We start from the raw sequence: 21,605 nt of genomic DNA, 5'->3' as shown, positions 1-21,605 counted from the left end.
AGTATTTAAATTGTAGCATTTAATTCGGGAAAAATATTAAATCGTCTTAGTTTGCAGCACTAGCTACCAGTTTCAATCGAGCATCAATTATGACTCTGGGCAGCGCTAAACTAATTGTCAAAAGTCTCATAAGCCTCGTACTCTCATCGTACTCGATACAGATCTCACTAAATTCCGCCTGGACTGGGTGAATGGCGTTCATCTACTCCGAAAACACCGGTTCCTCGCTCGGATCACCTGGCACCACCACACTCGCACCTGATTGAGTCGCGGGAGATGCGTTCGTCGGTTAGGTGGCACGGCGATTCCGCTTGCTCGCCAAGAGGAAAGCGTCGGTCCGGCGTGGCGCGGCGCGGAGAGGTCGCTCCTACCACGTCGTCTCGAGCGCTACCAGGCGTGCACCAGGAGCCAGGACGGTGGTGGGGTCATTGTCGCCGGTATCAGGAGGGAAGCGAGGCGGAGGAGCGCGAGTCGGTAGGCTTGGCCGTCGCGAGAGAGTGGAGTTGCGGCCTGTTAGAGTCCACAGTTCCAACTCGGCCTCGGGCTGCGGTAGATCGTATCTTTTGCGACACCGATCCCGCCGCGGAGCAACAGTCATTCAATCCTTGATCTATCGGGCCGATCGCAGGCCGCGCGCGAGTGACCAAACGACCTTCGATCAGTGCGAGAAGTCAGGTGACGCCGCCACCCCTGCGCAAGGGTGGGTTGCCGCGATCGCAGGAGAACGGGACACCGAGGTACTGTTAAGTACTGAGAGGTACTGAGAGGTAAGATATTTTTTTATTTTTTTTTCTCGTGAATTTAAAAAAAAAAAAAAGAGAGAGGGCAAGAGTCGAAAGAGGGGGAGTTTGCACGTGTGTCGGAAGCTGTGGGCGAGAGAATCGGTGGAATGTGTGCGGATCGCGATTTTAAGCCCGATGAGATTTAATAATTTTAATTTTTTTTTTCTGCAGTTTTATCACGCAAATTACACGTGTGCGTAAACGAGTATGTGTGTATGTATTGTACATGCATGAGCGAACCTTTATGTGCGAACGGGCGATGAATTACTTTTATGACGTAAGATCATACGTGACATATGTCATGGGAATTCGGGAGCCGTAGAAATCGGCAGATGTGCCGCGAACTTGTCATTACCGCATACGCGTTTCGTAAAGCCTACTATTGAGTCTTGGTGGGTTATGCTTTTACAAAAGTCGAGCGGACTTCTTTATGGACTTATAAAATTAAATAAAAATTGAAAGAAATTTAAATCGTATCTTTATATTTAATTGATTAATTAAATGCAATTTAAATAAATTATGGAACGTACGATGGCGTACATAAAATCGTTTACTTATCTAATTCACGAAACGTTTTCACGTAATAAATTACATCTCTCTCGCAGCAAGAAAATATATTCGTTCCACACGTTCCACTTTCCATGAATCTATATATTTTCGGCGTTAGTTGGTCGAAGAATGTTTTTCTAAGATTAGAACACGAAATGCTGAAAATGAAATAACACAACCTCACGGCAGTCAAGGTCGGGTCGCGAATGGTGACGGTCTTTGTTGTCCCCGGGGGCGTAACGAGTCCTCAATTTTAAAAAACTAGAACAACAATCGTCCCAAAAAACTTTTCGCGATGCTCACTTTCGGGACCTGACGCTCAAAATTTTTTCACGTCGGGCAAATAGCAGTGTCAATCACTTTTATTTCTCCAAACTTTAATTAACGATCCTGTCGGGCAGTCGAGTCGATTAATAATATCTTCCGAGACAAAATCAATCGTCTATCAAAATTATATCTTCCGAGGCAAAATCAATCGTCTATCGGCTCGCGTGCGGTATAATTTGCAGTGTGCAAATACTTGATTGTTGCGTTTGCCACGATTCGTTGCGTCGCGATCGCCGGACATAACTTTTCGCTGATTAACAAATAAACGACTTCGAGAGCCTCACGTCGCGGCGCGTTTCATAACTCGGCGCTCTCGTTCCTTCTGTTGCCGCATCTGATTATAGTACACGGCACGTGACTCAGATAAGACACGGATCAAAATTTTTAACTACTGACGATTCGCTCGAAACGACATCGGTTTCTCGGCGGGTATTTATCATCTCGTAACTTTTCAGAAACAGGCAATTATTTAAATTTTATGGTAAGCGAATTAGAAACGATTTAATTTTATGTCAAACAAGATCGACGTGGCGAAACAGATGTTTCGTCGTGTCGCAGAGAAATTCGCGCGAAAATTCTCCCTGTCGTTAATCGGACGAGTCACCGTTTTCGACAACTTCCATAAAACTTCATACACCGGAGAAAAAAAGTTATTTTTAGTAATAAATATTATTTCGCCAACCATATATAATTTGAATTTATCATATTCATAATTAGAAATATCGCAAAGTAATAGTCGAGTCGAAAACTATCTATATTCTTTTCGCAGAGTACGCGTGCACGCAACGCGCGTGCACGCTCGAGGGCTTCAAGGAACGGAGAGCTCGTTCGCTCGCTTGAGATTAAGTACACGAGATTATACCTGCGTTCTCGACCAAAGATATCTCCGCGGTCTGTCTGTGACGATGTCTATTACGTAACGACGTTAACCGAAGGTAGGCAAATCCCTCGGCACGGGACAATACATCGGATCCGACGTGGAAGTCGGTACGTCGGCGCGCAGGAGAATATTAAAAGTCTGAAACTGAATCCCCGACGGCCTTGGAAAGAACGTAACACCGCTGACGTCCGGCGACGAGTCAAAGTTACGCCGCGAGATTGACAATCGGCTGGCGGTTCGACAATTCAATTGACCGAGATCTGCACGGACTCTGAATGCGAATCTCGATGCGCGAAACGCGAGGAGCTACTCGCCACGGCGACTTCGCGATTTCGAACCACTTTCCGCGAGCAAGGATTAATCTCGAACTTAACCGTTACCTTGTTCCAATTTTTAGAATTCGATAGAGATAAAGAACCGATTAAAAATTAATTTTTATCGATAGAAATGACCTTTACCGAATCAATCGTGCGAGCGAACTCGCTCGGACGTGTCAGCTTCACCTTCGAAAAGTCGGGCGACTTCACTTTCTCGCGCGCGTTTTTTTCCCGCTGGACCCCTAGCTCCTCGCGACACTCCGGTCCCACGAATTCGCCGACATTGAAAGTGCGAGCAATCACGACATATTACATTTTCCCCTTGGACTGGTCGTGAGCGCGGCACGTGCATGCAAATGGCAAATAGAAAACACGCGCATCCGCCAGCGACGTTCGTAGCTCCGCTTTGCTCCGGAAAACTCATCGCGATTCATCAAGCCGCTCGGCGACGTAATGAAGCTGGGTGCTCAAAATTAATTCGCCTTTGGGTTTTCCGGTTGTCAAAACGGCTCGACATGTAATACTATTCTGAGCACGCAACGGAGAGCTCGTATCCGGTCAAGTGACGAGTCTCGAGTTAAAAAAAAAAAAAAAAAAGAAGAAGAAAAGAAACCCAAGTAAATTCCGCGATTAATGTCCGCAAATAAAGATAATTGATGGCAAATATTTTCCGATACAACTTATGTTAGAACGATGAAAATTTACGCGTCTCTCTAAAGGTGGCTGAATAACAGCGTATAATCGCGGATGAAGAAGAGCAGAGACAAGAAGACGGATCCCCTCGGGATTTCTGAACTTTAATACCGTGTCGCGAGAAATTCTCGGAATTCGGAAGGGGCTCGAGGTGCCGACAGCCCGACGAGATTTAATTTTCAAGGCTTCACGAGACGTCCTCCAGGCCCGCCGCGTTCGCGACGCGCGTCTTTCATCTCGAGAGAACTGCATCGGAATCGGTTCTCCACGCTGCTCGTCCGGCGCATCTCGTTCGACTCGAATATCGCGTCGCGGTAATGAGCCCCCAGGTGTTTACGACCGCGCGACGTCACCGAACCCATCTTTACCTTCCTGGCATTCATATGCATGCGCGGTGCGTTACGCCACGTTATACGTATGTACACTTAAGACTTCGCGGGCGACGCGACGTCGGGAATGAAGTGTAGTATTTCCTTCAAGCCGTTTTGAGAAAAAAAAAAAAGTATAATTACTTTTTGACCTCAAGTATAATTTATGTTTTATTTCTACCCACAAATATGGTTCATTTAACTATTCTTTCTTTCAATATAATTATTTTTCACATATTATTTCGATCCTAACTATAATTTTCTGATTTAATTTTAATGTAACTAATTTTTTTTTTTTTTATTTTAACTTTATATAACATTTGTCGTTCAAAATGATAAAATTATGGTCGAGACCGAAAGCAACTATATTCTTTTCTCGGCGCGTTTCCACCGATTCTCCACGGCACGGCCGCTTCTAACCGCGGATAATGATGCTTCACACGTGCGCGCCACGTTCTGAAGATTCCCTCCCTATGTGTGTAATTTATGCAGATGAAATGCAATAATATTGCAGCAATAATTTCAAGACGAGTAGTTTATATCCATACGAATAGGGTCGCCAGCGACTCGACACTGTTTCATTTTGTACTTAATGCGAAGCGCTCGCGAGAAGGCAGATGAGAAATAATTATTAAAACGCGACGTAACAGTTTTATTATGTCACCACCGCGGCTTTGATTTGTAAAAAGAAAATCATCAAATACGATTGTTCTAACATCAAGAGCGTCAATATTGACGCTAATTATTCCTCCCCTCCTTCTCAATATAGGAAAGAGGTAAGAAAAAATTTATCTCGCATTGTATTAGCCGAATCTATTAGTTATAAACCGATCCGGGAAATTTTTTTATTAACTTTGTTACGAGAAGACATAAATTTTATACTTATTAATTTTAAGCTGTCGCAAACACAGATAATCGCGGAATCGTTACGCGGTGCTAATGTCGAAATAATTTTTTATAAATCGCTGACGTCATTTACGAGGCGTTTGTACGAGCCTTTGAGTGAACTCTGAGTGACGTTTGATTTTATCTTGTCGAAAAAAAAACCCATTACGTTCATTGACACGAGTAGACGAATAAGCAACGGCTTTCACTTTTTCCTGGAGTAACTTTACGAAGTCGGCACGCAGAAAAATTCTACACATCGATGTAACATTTGTGTTAAAATTATGAAAATATTACAAAATTAATTTCTAATAAATTTTCTTTTCAAGCCGTAAACATTTTTCATAAAAAAGAAAAATTAATTTTGTGTTATTCGGTGTAATTGGCTTCAATGAGTGTAATAATTTTTATCGAGTCTATTATTTTTGGCATTTTATATTTTGTCAATTGACATATTCACTCTTGCACTTCCGAGCTATATTAATCACGACATGCGGAAAATACGTTAAGTTTTGCAATAACGATTTCGAGAACAGTGAAACGGTACGAGAACTTTTCATGAGAATTAACGTCATGTTGTATTGTAAGGAAAAAAAAAAAATCGTACTGTAAAGAAAGAAAAAAATATATAAATCGCGATAATGTATCACACCGTTCGTGATTTAAAAATCATACGACGCGTTTTACTGCCTCTTCCCGATATCTTATGTACTCTTTATCGCGCGCTTATCGATGCGCGATAACGCGACGAGCGTGGAAAATCAAACAGATCGCGCTTTATCAACTCGGCCGTCACTTTTTACGAGAATTTCGAACTCCGCCGGTGCGTTCTGCTAACGTTCCCGTTACGTGACGAAATCTGCATGTGCCAAAAGGTCGTCACGAGCGAGACGAGACGATATATTTTCGTTCATTGCGCAAATTTATTTAAATATCGTGGAAAGGAAGCGAGTGCCACTTGGAACCGCAGACTTCTCGAGTGCTTCACATTCATGAAATTCCAATTAACACCTTATTAATATTTATCTTGTGTTATAACTGATAGTCCGACATTATAATTAGTTAATATAATTTTTCAATCTAATTAGTATTAGTTATATATTTATAATAATAATGATAAATAATCTATCTGTTTTAAATAAATATTTGAAAGTAACAAAAACTTGTTAAAATTGAGCACGCGCTGAGATAAATTCTATTTTACGCTAATTAGAAAACAAGTATCTTTATCGCTTTGCTGTCTCGAGATTTCATCTATCGCGGCAACAGAAAAGTTTCAAAATTGGCTATCAATATCTTGACATTGAAGCAATCGGTCGGTCTTGACCTTTAATATCGCGCACTGGAGGAACGCCGGCCGGTTCGTACTTTTGATTATTAATATAACATTTCTGTACCCTATCAATCTATTATATAAATGTATTACATAAAATATGCGACACACTAGCGATTTACAAAGTTATAAAATAAAAGATGATTAATGGTATCATATCGCAACGCGTATATGTCAACGGGTATGTAGAAATCTTTCGAATATTATATTTCGCAATCTTGTAGATTGTAGATTAACAGTGGCACTTTAAATTATAGAAAAAAAAAAAAGAAAAAAAACGCGGGCCTCATTAAGAGCCGCGTTAATTTGCAAATTTCTAAAATATCTGATCTGGGTGTATATGAGGCCTTTGAGAGGTCACGCGTGTACATACTTCCCGAGAGCAGGACGGCAGGTATAGAAATTGATGGCGTGAAACGGACGGCAAGAAATATGGGGAAGTTAGTCGGGTCGTACGAGATCTTTCCTGGGCTCGAACGTGTGGCGAAGGTCGTCACTGACGGCTGTCATTAGCAATGCTGATGTTCCAGAGACGGCATAAGTGACTGCGACCCCCGTATATTTATTCTACCTTCTATCGTCCGTTCTATCGTCCATTCTATCGTCTGTTTTGTCGTTTATTTTATTTTATTTTATTTTTTTTTTCTTACACTCTCCATACTATTGTGGTATTTCCTATTTTTCTACTTTCGAACGCGCCTTCTTAAGATTTTGATCCTCTTTTATTCCTAACTTTACATTTCTTTTAGAATAACTTTGTGTGCAACACACAATAGAACGTGAAACGTCTCGTTCTGTTCCGTTGACGTTATGTAAAAGTCGAGTTTAATGAATTTATTGAGAAATGTATACTTTAGCTTAATTATTTAATTGTACGCATCGTTCTCGCGTAAATTTTTCGATTTTATAATTCCGTTTCGTTTTTATAATTTTTATAGATCACGTAAAACGGTGCATTCTCCTCTCGAAATTTTCTCAAGCCATTAATCTTTAATAGCCAGACTGATTCGTACTTGATTATCGCTCGACGGTTTTCTGGGACGTTACTGGGGATACTATTTTATGCGATTGAACTGATTCAGTACTGCTAGCTGCTTCTATTATGTCGCTTCGATAATGCCTTCTACGGAGTGTCTGATTCTCTCATGGCCGATTGTGAAAACACAACCGTGCCTACCAATTTACTTTTCTATTTTTTATTTTATATATATTCTTTACTTAAAAAAAAAAAAAAGTGTAAATTTTACTACTGCCCGATTGTCACCGCTTTTTCGCGATGCCTATTAATTCTGTTGCTCGACTCATTTCGTTTTCTCGCAAATTCTACTTTTTCTTAAAACGCATTAAAAAACTTTATTTCATAAAACAAATCAGAAAATTTTTTTATACAACGATCAACAACCCAATCTGCTCTGCAACCTGAACTATTTGACGAAAGACCATGTTGGGAGACTATCAACCAGAAGCGAAGCTCGTTCGAGGACTGGCGTTACTCGTTAGAAAACACGTTAGAAATGTAATTTCGTTTGGAGCACGGGTTTGGAACAACGACTGCGACGGCCGCGTTTGTCGTCGCGAAATGTATGTCAGCGTGGCGATATTGTTCCTAATTGCCTCCATTGGCAGGCAATGGATATTATTTCAGGCGACTGCCACATGTGCTCTTTGTACGATGCCGATCTTGAATCGCTCGCGTGACCGTCCTCGCTCCGTTAACGACAAGAACAGTTGCTAGCCGTAATAATAATCAGTCGAAATTTACAGCAGACGGCATACAACAACGAGAAGAAAGTATAGCTACTTCAAAACGATCCTAATTCGCGCGCGTCATTATATTTCGGGACATTAATTATAATAAATTCTTTACTCACATTTGTAGTTTTCGGTTAGGTTAGGGCAGATTATTTTTCGTCTGTTTGTCCGTCCTTCCTTCCTTCCTTCCTTCCCGTCTTTCGTCGTAGTATTCCGGATTATCCTGACATCTTGTAGCACTTTACATCACTTCACACTGTGTTACACTGCTCTGCTTTTTTTTTTATAATCACTGTCACTGACACTATCACTCGAGAGACGAACGCCCGAAAGAACGACGGTGGATTATCGCGGCGATTTTGTCCGATTAAATTAAGGAACGCGACGAACGTTTATTTCGTTGTAGAAATTTGCACCCCCGATTATTCCTGGCGTTGCTTACTTCCACTGGGTCTTCCACGTCGTCCTGACTGTGATGTAGAGCAAGGTCCAAGGTTCATTTGATTCTTCTGTTAATTCTCGGCGGAATGAACGAGTTCCCCGCGCGCTTTATCTTCCTAGAGATCCTCTATAATCGCTTGCTCGAAACGGGACGAGAGCCTCGGCCGCGATGAAGAAGACTGACTAGGTGCAGATCTCTTCCTGGTCCTCCTGCACTATGACGGTAGCCGGAACTTGTCGAATACAATTTTAATGGGAGCCGGTCTCGGAAATGTCCGAGGTGAAGGCTCACGTCGGACGCTTCGCGCGCTGCGGTCGCCATGTAACCTTGTCGTTTCGATGCCCTTTTTCGAGGCACGAAATAAAGCACTCATCGATGAGTAGAATAGCACAGGCGTACCGAAAATGATCGTTCGTTTCCGAGTCGACGACGTCGACACTAATTCGGGTGCGAAAACTTCCTATCCGCGGTCAAAAATACGCGTAATTGCGGAGCGGTCAGTAATACGTCCTCGCGCCCGGGTCGCCGCAACTAGACTGAAGTAGCCCGTTAGAGATTTCGGCCCTTGGAGAGAAAGAGAGAACCGCGGGAGGAAGCGAGACAGACGATGGCACCGATCGTCTACTGACCGTTGTCCTTCTCTCACCGAATTCTCGGAAATGACGAGCTCGACGCCGAGTTGATCTGTTTACAATTTTTTTATGCACTCGGTCAGCTCGAAACATCGAGCCTCCTCGAAGATAAAAAGCAAAGCGTTTGTTCACGATTAAATTTTTTAAGACATCACACAATAACGTGGACAGCTGACGATTACTCTTCACGAGTAACACTTTTTTTTCATAGAAATTTATATTTAATATTTAAAATTTATTTATCGTCAATAAAAAAAAAACTAAAGAGAAAGAGAGATGTATTCGGTTCAAAGGAACGAAAGGTCGTCGCAATTATTTACGCAATAGATTTACGTGGTCGTTAGAGATTTCGGCCCCCTGAGGGAAAGAAAGAACCGCGTGAGAAAGTGAGACAGACGACAAAGTTGACCGTCAACTGAACATTGTCCTTCTCGCTCTGAGCTTTCTCCAAAGCATAAAAAACGTTTATTTGCGATTCCGAGATCGATCGTCTTTTTCGAGCTCCTGAAATCGTCGCCGTTATAAAACTCCTGTTCGAGCCAGCCCCCATATAATCTAACAATCCGTATATTACCTGAGGAAAAGAACGAAATTATTCAATCGAAGCCAAGCGACTAGAAACGCAGATGTAAAAGCGCCTAGTTTCAAGATCAATGAATTCAAGTCTTGTTCCAGTATCTAGTTCCTGTCACTGGTGGCCGTTGCCCCGCCGAGGTCTGAATTTTCTCGTTCTTTTGCAATCGCTTCCTGGAGACTTACGCGAACTGACAGCGATCATGTCTCGCATCTATCAGCGCAATTCGTGCAGACCGATCGATCGACGCTAATTGAACCGGCCGCGGGGAGTCTAAGAACTTATTAGTCACGCGAATCTCGTCGCTGGCGATTACTCGAGTTGATTGACCTATCCCACCTCGGTGCATGCTTCTAACGTGATCCCTAGGCGAGCTGCGGCTCCGTAATCGTTTCGCACGAATGCGCGATACCCAATGCCTCGATATTATTTACACAAAAAGGATGAGATCCGCCTGGTGCGGTTTCCATCGCTGTCGCTACGTCGATTTATTATTCTCTCCGCGCTTCTTACTTAACGACGTTTGCGAAGATCGCGCGAGACGATTTGCAAGTAAAACAAACAGTTTAAATGAGGAAGGAAGGAAGTTCTCACAGCCTGTAATTAAAATTGAGATAACTTTCTCTCGCAATTCAAACGTTCTCTCTATAATGTTACGGTGAAATGTCATGTGCAAAACACGCGACTCGAAAGAGAGAAAAATTGTTCCCGGAAGGGGACGTGGTGTGCTTCCGAATATGTAACATATTTTAGATATCTGATTGACAGTGATAAGCCGTGAAGTATGCGCAGGAAAAGAGGTGTTTTTTAATTGAGAAGGTTGATCGCATATACAAGCAAAGCAATGATTGTGTTAATTCTTAATGTCAAATTTTTTCTAATACTAGAAAAAACCATGCACGCGCTACGCACGCGCTATTTTTTAAGAGACAATTACAAACCACAAAAACAAATTATATAACTTACCAATCTGCACTTCAGCGGAGTTGTAAAATTCTGCCGGTGACTGTAACATAAAAAGGAAAATATTAATGTAGACGTGCCGATATATTTATTAATAAAATTAATAAAAAGAAAGGTAAAAAATTTTTTTTTAATAAAGATTTTATCTAAAATATTTATACTTACTTAAAAGTTGCTCCGCCGATGTATGATGCCCCCCGGGCCTGCTCCTCCTCTCAGATGGGACGTGACGAGCCATCCTTCCGCGCACTGGAAACTCGCGAACGCGACCGGGTGAAGTTACAATCGCGAAAATGACTCAACACTTTCGCGCGTTATTTTTCGGCACTCCCGTGAAAAATGATCGTCAAAAAAAGCGCCCGATAACTATCGGCACCCCCGAAACGACCGACGAACCGGCTGCGATTCGTATAATTTAATATCGGCGTGCGGCACTATTTATCACTGAACGATGCGACGCAGCGGAGTTTCTCTTGATCTGTAACAGAAAAAGGAAAAACTTATTTTGTAGATGTTATATCTAATTAAATAAAATAATTTAAAAAATGTTATCATAAATCTAAAGCGTTTTATCTCGAAAAAAATTGATACTTACCCCGGGGTTGCTCCGCTGGGGCAGGATACCCTTCCTGGGCCTCCTCCTCCTCTCAGGATGTCTGCGGGATGTCGGGGTGGTCCTTCTTCAATGATAGAGTATTATCTGAAACAGAAAAATTACAGTTAATATTCTGTTCTGTTCAAGGGATTATTCAACGCGTATTGTTTTATTTTACCGCGCGCGTGTTTTGGTTGCAGGTGACCGGACGCACATTTCAGCGCTAGCACGCTAGCGCCCATCGTTCCCTCTACTCCCCGCGCTCCCCGCGCCCACAGCCATCGAGTCCCGAACCTACGCAATACGTATGAGAAACGAGCCGGCTGACTGCCGCTAGCGAGCACCCATCCCCTTTTCCCGTGCACTTGGGTGCTCCGCCGCGCGCGCGACCGACCGACCTTTACTCTCGATCACTACGCAGCCATAAAAATACGTTCACGAAAAGATTTTTCAAGCCTCGCATTTTTACACTTCGAATGAATATCTCCCGAATCTATTGCAAACTCGTCGATTAAAACTTTCTTCCCTCGAGCCCGATTGTACTCGTTCACACTTCGTTAAAGGCAAAGAGACGCGAATTTAATGTACACGTACACGTGGTTTTAACTTACCTTATATCGAAAAGATGTAGTCGCCGGTACGCACGATTGACCCAGGATGGTAATTCACGCCAGATTATGTCCCTCTGACTCGTCGAATGTGCGTAGATCTTTAATACGTACGAAGCACATGCTGCGTACGTACGTCTCGCTCGACCGCTGGAGAAAGAAAGAGCGTTGGTGGAAGTAATGGAAAAACGTAGCCGCGTACAGCATGTACGCCGCTCACCCTTATCTTTTTATTTAATTACTAGAACATATTTTGCGCACGCTTCATGTTTTTTTCACATATTTTTCAAAAGATCCCAGTTGCAAATTAATTAATTAACTAATCAGCATCGGTTTTAACAATTAACAGCTAATTTACGCGTCCCACCAATTTTTTAAGACACATGCTTCGATGCTGACAAACGTTTCATTTACACAAGTCGCGTTATCATCTACGCCAATCGTGCGTTTCTAGCCTCTTTAAAACCAGAGGTCCATTCGGTTCAGAAAGAATAGAAGATTTACGCATTAAAATATCTTTACGCTCTTACCGAGCATCTTCGTTTCTTTTGCGATGATTATTACTTTTGCCGGTGTAAATCAATATTTAACGGCGAGATTCCATCTGTTTATCGATCAACAAAGTTGCCGATTCAATCCGGCAAGGAAATTCTTGGCAGGCGCCGTCGAGGGTCAGTCTAAATGTAGTTTAACGCGGTTAAAAAGGTTTGGAAGTGCCAGGAACATAAACGTACCTTGTATCTGCGACGCACTGTTTCTCGTCTAAAGTAATGTTTGCGTTCTCACTATTTTCTACAAACTCGCGCGTTATTCTTGGATTTATCCAGTAGATTACGTCTTTTCTTTCCATCTTTTCTTTCTTTCTTTCTTTTTTTTTTTTTTTTTATACGTCACGAACGTCCGTAAGAACTTCTTCCCATTAATGTTGGTCTTCGTTCGAGCTTGATCGGCCGATCACTGAAAAACTACAGGCAAAAAATTTCTATAATCCGTAATTTAAAGATAAATGAAGATTACATCGCGGTCTCTCGAACTGGAACGGCGGAATCTCGCACTCGGGAACGGAATGTGCCACCAGCCTCGTGATCAAAGTTCAATTTATAATCGATCGATGACGTTCGTACTTACGCATGTCGGTCGTAAGTGATAGCGGAACAATTTCATGAATTAAACCGTGGCGAGAGGAACGTACGGACTGTGAAAGAAATGCCATGGGAAAACTCGTGGGAAAGCTGTAAATAAAGTCGCAGTTGCATTGGGATACGCGAATACTTGTGACTTTACCGCGTGTTCGAGTGATGATTTATTGAATGCGACTCTCTTTCTTTTGGAAACAAAATTAAATGCGGCTAATTGATCAACTTATTGAAATACGAAACGCCTCCGTCAGTCTGAATGAAATGTGCGCGAAATATCGTTTAAATTACGTAAATTTGTTGCAGCAGAGTTCGTTAACAGCGAGTGCATAATATTGAAAACATTCATTCATGCACGCATGATTAATTGCATTTTTATTCACGAGGAAGTAAAAATTGTTTTTAAATTATTTTCTTTCACTTATTATTAATTTATTATTATACAGATTATATGCCATTTTTGTTAGATTTGTTTTAAAATAAATCAATTTTCGTGACAAACTCATCAAAAAATTAAAAAATTAATGAATGATCGAAGCCTTAATAAATGTCAAATGTAAAATACAATAATTATCATACGACAGCGTCGAGCGTATAATCATGGGCCGATGTCCTTGAGCCGCAGCTTTGATTTTGCACGCAACGAGATGATGAAGCTAAATTAAAGTATACAAGGATCGCGCGATTGGGGTCAACAGACACACGCATTAAAATGCGAGCCGCAGGAATGCGCGAAGCTTCCGCTAGCTCTGTTTAATTCTCTCCTATGCAAGAAAGGTGCCTCTCATTTGGTGATTAATTAAAAAAAAAAAAAGAATTTAAAATATTAAATCGACGGCACAATAGCTAAAAAGTATTAAAATCTGTATTGTTACTATAGTTTTCTCGCGGGTGCTAATAGTATTGTAAAAAAATTATAAAACATTTTGAAAATAAGGTGCCAACTTCACAGAATCGGTGCGTACGACCTACTAGAATGATTCGCCAAACTGTTGGGCACTCGAAGAAACCACCTGGTGAACTGGACCACGAGAACACGTTGATACCGTTAAGAACGGAATCGGCAAAAAGCGAGCCGTGACCGAAGCGGGCATGCACGTTTAATGCTTCGCTCGTTATGAATTTTTCTGCTGAATCCGCGCGACACTTAGCGCGAAACACTTGCGTTCGCAGAGTATCCTTCAAAACTGGAATCGAGCCTGATTTGTGCTAATTATAATTATAACTCGAAGACGTCTAGTCTTGTTATATGTGATCTTAATGTTGCAACTCTGACTAATTTTTTTATGAATTTATTAATGTTTTAATTCAATTATTTATAATTTGCACGCGATGTGCTATTATTTACGCGCGAACGGTCAATTAAAACGAAGAAATTGTATTTTGCGATAGCGATAAGACTCATTAATGTACGTAATCCCGCGACGTTCGACGACGTAATCGACGTCGCCTGTTTGAACCCGAGAAACCCGGCGTATCAGATCTAGCACACGAGACATTTTGCAATGGCGAGATTACGAAACCATGAAGGATGCGGACCATAAAAGAAAAGTTTAAGATTGCGGGATGGGGAGGGAGAGGATGAAATAGGCACGTGTTGTAATAACGATAATTACAATTGCCGAGTAATAATACCGCGATAATTGAGCGGCGAAGAGTCCTGGATTAGAGATCCCGCGAAATTCTCAGACTAAGCTATGTAAAAAATATGAATTTTAATAATATTAATATTTAAAGTATACATCTTTTTAAATATAATATTATAAAGTATGATTTTTTTTTTAATATAAAATGTCGAAATATAAATTTATATGTCTTGCATTCATATTTTGAAAATAATTCAGTTAAGCAACTCTGATCGGTGAGTCAGCAACGGACGGGAAAAAAAATTCTGCGAGACAAATCTTACGTAACGTGGAGAGGAACGAGAATGAAAGTGTTGCCGGAGAAAAGTCCCAGTCGTGCTGTTTAACGCCTCAGCGAGCAAATCGACACGCGGGTGCCTCGCGAGCGGATTATCGCGGTGGGCAGATAGGTAGGTAGGCTGGACGGGAATGCGAGCACGTGAAATTCCTCGCAAAATGATACTACACCGCGAGTCACCGCGAGAATCGTTACAAACAACTTTCCACGGCTCACTTTCGCAACATTCGCGCGATAAGAACGATTACACCGGTCGTTCGCGGAACAAACGCAGAAAAGTGATAGACGCGATCAAAAATCTAAAAGAAAAAGAATTTAGAATATATTATAAAAAAAATTATGTTACTTTTTTAATTAAATCATCATTAATTTATACTTGAAATTTATTTTCCATTAAACGTTTGTTGAATTATTAATCTCATACAATGCACTATTTTTTTTTCTTTTTTTTTTTAATCTTATAATTAAGTCGCGATTAATTGTAAGGTAAACTTGGTAGAAAATGTTACTTACTTGGTCCATTTGTGTTGCAGATGCCCTGAAGATCACGGTGTTGCCGAAGCTACGTCTAAATAAATTACTTGTAAGTAACCGTCTAACATATGCCATCAATCGCATGACACTTGGAAGGATAGAGTAATTTCTCACGATGATAGCACTTTATCACGGTTATTATGATTGATATCGGATTAATGCCTATTTATCGGGAATTATTAATTAAGGGACATTAAACGAAGATTCGCTGTTGCATGCGAGATAAATCGACGTGTTGTCTTCTCTGCTGATTTTGTACAATCAATATGCTTACATTCGCAATTAGCGTCATCGGTGGTCTTTCGCAAAACGCGAACGTATTGACGTAACTCGCCAACAAAAGGACGTAACTTTTTATTCGCATTACACTGCCGATTTTCATGACAAACAGCGAGCAAGCCCACCTTTTCTCAAGGAGTCAGGGTCGTTAAATTTGAGAAAAGGTTTTCACGTCACTGCTCGTACTGTGGCACATCCGCGCACGACTCTCATGCGAACGCCTCGTTCACAGAATTACCGGAAATGGTTCTTCGCGAACCACGCATACGCGCGCATATGTAGATCAGTTACACAAAGCTGAATGTGCCTTTGAAGAGATCTCGAACCCATTGGCCGTGACCTGTCTCTATCCACTCGTTTGTAAAACATTCTTCTATCGCGCGGCGTAAAATTTAAACTTCGAGGGCGCCGCGTTTAATCGAATCTTGTGCGAAATGATCGCGTTGCATCGCGTTAACGTAAAAGAGCGCTCGATTAGGGCACAGCCCGACCGGTTACGCAACGAGAAATCGGTATCGGCTTATCGGTATCTCCGGCGCGCACAATGAAATCCATTATTTGTTTTATCTCGTTGATAGCGAGAGACATTTATTTCAATCCCGCGGAGTTATTAACGCGCAAGAGACGCGCCGCGTCGAATCTGCGAGCGCAGCCCCGTCCAATTAACACGATTACGATCAGCCATGCGAGTTCAATGCACGTCGTTACGCGATCCCGGTGCGCGAACCATCCGCTTTTCTTTCTTTCTTTTTCCCCGCTGTTTATAGACGGATGTGACGTCACGCCGTTACGCCGACACGGCGGACAGTATGCAAAATAATGCAAATGACATGCCGAAACCGGCCGCCCTGCGTCTTTTCTATGTATAGAACGTCGGAGCCGTAGCGGTTTAGCGCTTCAAAGCGGTATTTGAAACGGCAAAAAAGGTTTGCCTGACTGATAAATTTCCCTCGGCCTCTTTAGAATAGCCACCTCAGTATGCGCTGAGGAACTTTGACATTCACGTTTCTTTTTTTTTTTCCATTACTTGTACAGAAATATTTCACGTATTGACCGGCGGGAAATGTTTTTTATTAGTGTACGTAATTGGAAAAAATTTTATAGGCAAGTTTCTTACATTTCTTGCTTTAATTTTGGAATGTGTTGAATTTAAAATATAATTTCATGTAAGTATTTCACTTATTAATCTGAGGAAAATATTTCTAATTGCAATCTGTAATTAAAAGAAAAGTTTATGGATGATTCTCCTAGTTTTTTTTTTTATTCTTTCGAACTGTATCAATGTATTAAATGTAGAATAGAATAAAATTCCATGTAAATGTCAAATATTAATGACGCGCGACTTATCGCGTTGACCGATCGGAATATCACGCCCTTAGTAATCACGTCGCGCCTTTTTACGAGTAAAATTTTGTTTTATCTCACTATTTCAACTGCTCGCTATCTGTAGCGCCACACCGACGATTATCGAGGCAACGATAGTACTGATAAGGATTGCCTGGATGGTTCTGGATTTATCAACGCTCTGCCATCGCTTTTTACCTTAGTCGATGTAATTCAATTGTGAGCGCATCACGTGTGATCGGAATCAACCTGGACACTTTGCAAGTGCTGTAGCGGCAGTAATTACCGTCGGGCGGGGCACGTGCGCTAATTATAGACATTGGATAATCATAGCCGTGTTAAGCCAGCCGGGACGCTTTACTTTCATTATTTTCTTTCACGGTTCGCTTGAATAGACCGTGAAAATCACCTTCTTTCGCGCAATTACAGGGTATTACAAAGTACAACGTAATAGCAATGATTAGGCTTCGCCGTTACGAAACGCCATAACCGGCAAGCGCAATCGCTGGACACACTCCGTATCGCGCTTTTTGATAATCTCTTATCTTCGGCGTCTTCGCGACGCGTGCATTCAATTTGGCTCTTAAAAATCCGCCTCTTCACCCACCGCGCTGACCTCCTTTCGACAGTCACGTCAGCTATCTCGGTGTGCAACATTCACTTCGATTACACGGTGCGCAAAATTAACACTCGATAATATTAATAATTATCGTTACAAACGCCGCACGCGACGTGCTCGACCTCGACACGACGTGCCGGATAATTCGTCGAAGTGCGCGATGCATCTCGTTGCAGTTTTCGTTATGACACACCGTATTATCAATAATGTCGACATTTAATTTTTTTTTGTTTCAGGTAAATTAGATCGAAAGATGCAGGCGACACTGTTTCTGTCGGTTCTTCTGATTCTCTCGTACTATTCGGGATGGACTCTCGGGCACTGCAGAGTGGAGAACGGCACCTCGGCGTGGTGCAATCAATTGGAGGATATCAAACAAATCGAGACACAGAGTTTGGAGTCCCTGAGCGTCCCGATCGTCCGGGACGTCTTGGTCCCGAGCCTCTTCGATAATCTGACTAGCCTCAGGCATCTCGACCTATCCGATGGCGATCTGAAAGACATCAAACCAGGAAGCTTCCAGCCTCTGAGTAATCTGAAAAGCCTTAACCTCGGCGACAACCGTATTGAGTACCTGGAATTGGCCTCCCTGGAGGGCCTGACCCATCTACGGAGCCTAAACCTGCGCAAGAATGCCATCCAGCAACTGCCGCCCGCGCTGGCGCGCCTGAAGAATCTTAAGCATTTAGATATTCATGGTAATCCGCTCGAGTGCAACTGCGCCACTCTCAAAGTTCGAGATCTTATCACGCAGCGGGGGGTAACGATATCGAAGAAAGTCGTGTGCGCGGGTCCCGGAAACATGAAGGGCACGTCGTTAATGAAGCCCGTCGCGGCGATTATTTGCACGTTCGAAGAGCAGGACCGGGAGATGCAGAACGATCAAGCGGAGGGATCCGGAGAACCGGATTTAGGTTCCGGAGACGTGCTAGACGAGCTTAGCGAGGAGGATGAGAAGGATTACATGGAGGTGAATAACAGTACACTGGAAAAGACGAAAGAACCGGAAGTCGAGACGCCGTTTCCGACCGATTCTACGACGGAGTCTTCCGTCTCGAAAAAGGTGACCACCGACGCGACGACGAGTTCTTTGCAACACAGCGCCGAAGACGAAGAGATTTTTTTCGACAACGAAGATAAAAAAGAATTGACGTCGACGACTGAGATGCCGCGAAAAAAGGATATTAAAGACGCTCTGTTTTATCCGACTGGAGGGTCCGGCGACGGGGACGAAGGTTCCGGCGAAGGATCCGGCGCTGGAGCTCACTACGACGAAGAGACAGAAAAAACAGACACCAATGAAGAATCATCGTTTTTCACGGGAACCAGTTTATGGAATATGATTTTTGATGGCTTCACGGGAACTTCCGCGACTACGTCGAAAACTAAAGATCCAGATCTCGAAGAAGAGCAATTCATAGATGTGTCGACCTCTAAGTTAACCACAGAAGAGCCAATTGTGACAGGGAAAGGCCACTCGGTCGAATCTGACATTGGCAAGATTACCACCGAAGTTACCACGAAAATCATACCGCCTGATCCGAGAATCAACGACGTCCTAGTGATGGTATCTCCTAACACGAGTGACGATTCCAAGTCTGGAAATATTATGGATCGAGATAACAACGAGCAAGCCGTGTCTTCGCCTAAGCAATCTAAAAAGGGCATGGGTTCGTACGTCGTTCTGGCTATTTTACTCGTCATTGTGGCAGCGCTCATTGGCTTTGCCGCTTACAGAGGTGAGATTTGCAGAAAGCGGAAGCGCCCCGACGTAGAGACCGGCACTGAAATGAAGGAGATACAGAAGTCTCTTTTGGAGCACGGGGAAAACTCGACTCAGCCAAAGAAGGAGGACAATAACGCGCCCTACGTAACAGAAGTCGATCCTCTGGTGAAAGCCAAACCTGCCGACGACGACGCGAATATCGACGAGGTTCACGACGACGAGAATCAACCGCAGGAGGCACCGCGTCTCAACGGCACTGTCGATCATTCGGAACCTGTGAAACCGCCCAGAAAGCAGATATCGCAAGACGAAAACGCGATTTCACAAGATGAGGTGAAGGAGGATAGGCCTCGCGTGGACATAAATTCTTTGAGGAAAAATTTCCTGGAAGACCGAACTCCGCAGCCCTCGACTTCATCGATGCCGACGATCAACGGACCGACGAATCACGCTCTGGAGTCGAACGGGCCGCCGCTTAGCCCCGGGGCGCAGAGGGTGAAGATTACCATGCAGGAGATTCCCGAAAGTGTGCCAAAGACGCCCATACTCATCACGAGAACGATGGCTGGTGAGAATCTAGTCAAGACACCGTGAAGAAGCGTTCCGAGGAGGGAACATATTCGCGATAACGAACGATTGTGTGAGCCGATCGACATGCTCGTCCGTCGAACGTAATTGACAGACAGACACTTGGTGCCGGACTAAAGAAAGAGAGGGTACTTTTTTTTTTTTTACGAACGCGACATGTCTCAGATGTGATTTACCATAGCGCTGTTGTTCCTAGGATTACACGCAAACTGACTCCTTGCGATGGATTTTCGTGATAAAGAAAGATTATCGAGTCAAAGTCCACGCGCTCACAGTGACCGCGGGACTATTGTTTTCGGCAGGAAGCTGAAAGTGTGCGAAAGGTGACTGAGGAACAAATGTAATTTTCGAGCCGCTTCGTTGAACAATCGGGCGCACGAAATGTTATATGTATATACTGAAACTGTACGCCGCACAAGACATCCTTCGGTCGCGTACTCTTTTTTTTTTTTTTTTATTCATTATTTCATTTTACTTCATTGTGTCTTATGTCAAAGGTAAAACATTAAAAATGCACATCTCATTTAATCGCTGACTTTATCGAGGAAATTTTCAACTTCTGTCACTCATGATTTAAAAGCTATTATTACTGACTCTTTTTAATTTAACAAAATGAGAATGCGCGATTCTTTGGACATCCTGTGTCCACGTTGCACGTGTAAAAGTCCGCGGATGAGATAGCGTTCGAAGTTAACACTATAGTACGCTAGTCAGTCTTCCTAACGGGTCTCTCGCGTGTCCTGCGAGCGCCAGAGCAAGGACGTCGAGAATCGCGAGGGTCCTCGGACTAATAGAGGATCGACAAATTGTGCGTCAGGCGTCGACGAACATTCCAACTCTGCCATATTTCTTTAAGTACGTACGGACCGTCGAGGATTTATGTCCCACGGCGACCTTCGGTCAAAGTGCAGATTGTTTGCCAGCGAGTGCCTCGTAGTTTTTAGCGTGATATTTTTACGTATGATACGTTCAATCTGGACGTAAGAAATTTGTAATTCAACAAGCAGTAGAATTAGCCGATCACGAGCAACGACCTTTAAACTTGCTTTCAGGGTAGAGTCCAGAGAATACGAGAATGACTAAGTTTTTATCGAGAGTTCGAATCGTATATACGTAATATTCTGCTATCATGCTATTTTTATAGTGAACGCAATTTCTGCCACTTTAAGAAGGCTGTAGAGATTTAACGGGCTGCCTGCGTCTTTGTAATTTCCTCAAAGATGTTTCAAAAAGACAACGATCTGTATTTTCACGTGCATTAATGTATTTATTTATTGCGCACGGCACAGATGAAGAGATTTTCGTGTCTATGGTATCGCGTAATTATCAGCTTAACGGACGCGTCATGCAGCGGCATGACAAAGCGCCGCGATGCGTTATCATTTCACCCGTCGATTATTACTCCTCATTCTTGTAAGCCAGAATGTGATCGGCGTTCACAATTTAATTCTAAGGTAGCCGCGCATCCTGCTAGATCGAGGCCTTCTTCCGACGCATCGTTGGATTTTAAACTTAGCGACAAAGTAAAGAGCTCAGCGAGGATTATAAGACTTTATTTATATGTTCAGCCTTTGATCAATAAAAAAGAGTGTTATTTTGTTGATATCATCGTTTACCTCAATCGTGCGTCACCGGTAATCTTTGATCCCGCCTCGTTCTTACGAACACGTCACCAGCGTTACGCGTAATACTTCTTTTTTTTTGTACATCGTTAGATAATTATTTAATTAATTGTACCCTTTTCCCGAGAAAAGTC

General features: G+C 42.7%; 1 protein-coding gene across 3 annotated transcripts; it reads left to right on the top strand.

The window, feature by feature from the left end:
* Window positions 1-490: 490 nt before the first annotated feature.
* On the top strand, window positions 491-21,452 carry Wdp (Leucine rich repeat protein windpipe). Of its 3 annotated transcripts, XM_070655302.1 has the most exons (4): window positions 491-767; window positions 14,681-14,871; window positions 15,293-15,342; window positions 17,772-21,452. In XM_070655302.1, the coding sequence occupies exon 4, from the start codon at window positions 17,789-17,791 to the stop codon at window positions 19,853-19,855; it is 2,067 nt and encodes a 688-aa protein (XP_070511403.1). In that variant the 5' UTR covers window positions 491-767; window positions 14,681-14,871; window positions 15,293-15,342; window positions 17,772-17,788; the 3' UTR covers window positions 19,856-21,452. The 3 variants fall into 3 exon arrangements, with proteins under 3 accessions (XP_070511403.1, XP_070511402.1, XP_070511404.1); XM_070655301.1 differs by lacking the exon at window positions 14,681-14,871; XM_070655303.1 differs by lacking the exons at window positions 491-767; window positions 14,681-14,871; window positions 15,293-15,342 and adding an exon at window positions 16,662-17,589.
* The last annotated feature ends 153 nt before the right edge of the window (window positions 21,453-21,605 follow it).

The sequence above is a fragment of the Cardiocondyla obscurior genome, linkage group LG04 (genome assembly GCF_019399895.1).
Source record: "Cardiocondyla obscurior isolate alpha-2009 linkage group LG04, Cobs3.1, whole genome shotgun sequence".
NCBI lineage: Eukaryota > Metazoa > Arthropoda > Insecta > Hymenoptera > Formicidae > Cardiocondyla > Cardiocondyla obscurior.
The sequence above is the reverse complement of the archived record's forward strand: the minus strand, read 5'-3'. Positions and strand labels throughout refer to the sequence as shown.

Bases quoted from the DNA above. Each gene is read 5' to 3' on its own strand.
- Wdp (XM_070655301.1), top strand. From the start codon at position 17,789: ATGCAGGCGACACTGTTTCTGTCGGTTCTTCTGATTCTCTCGTACTAT.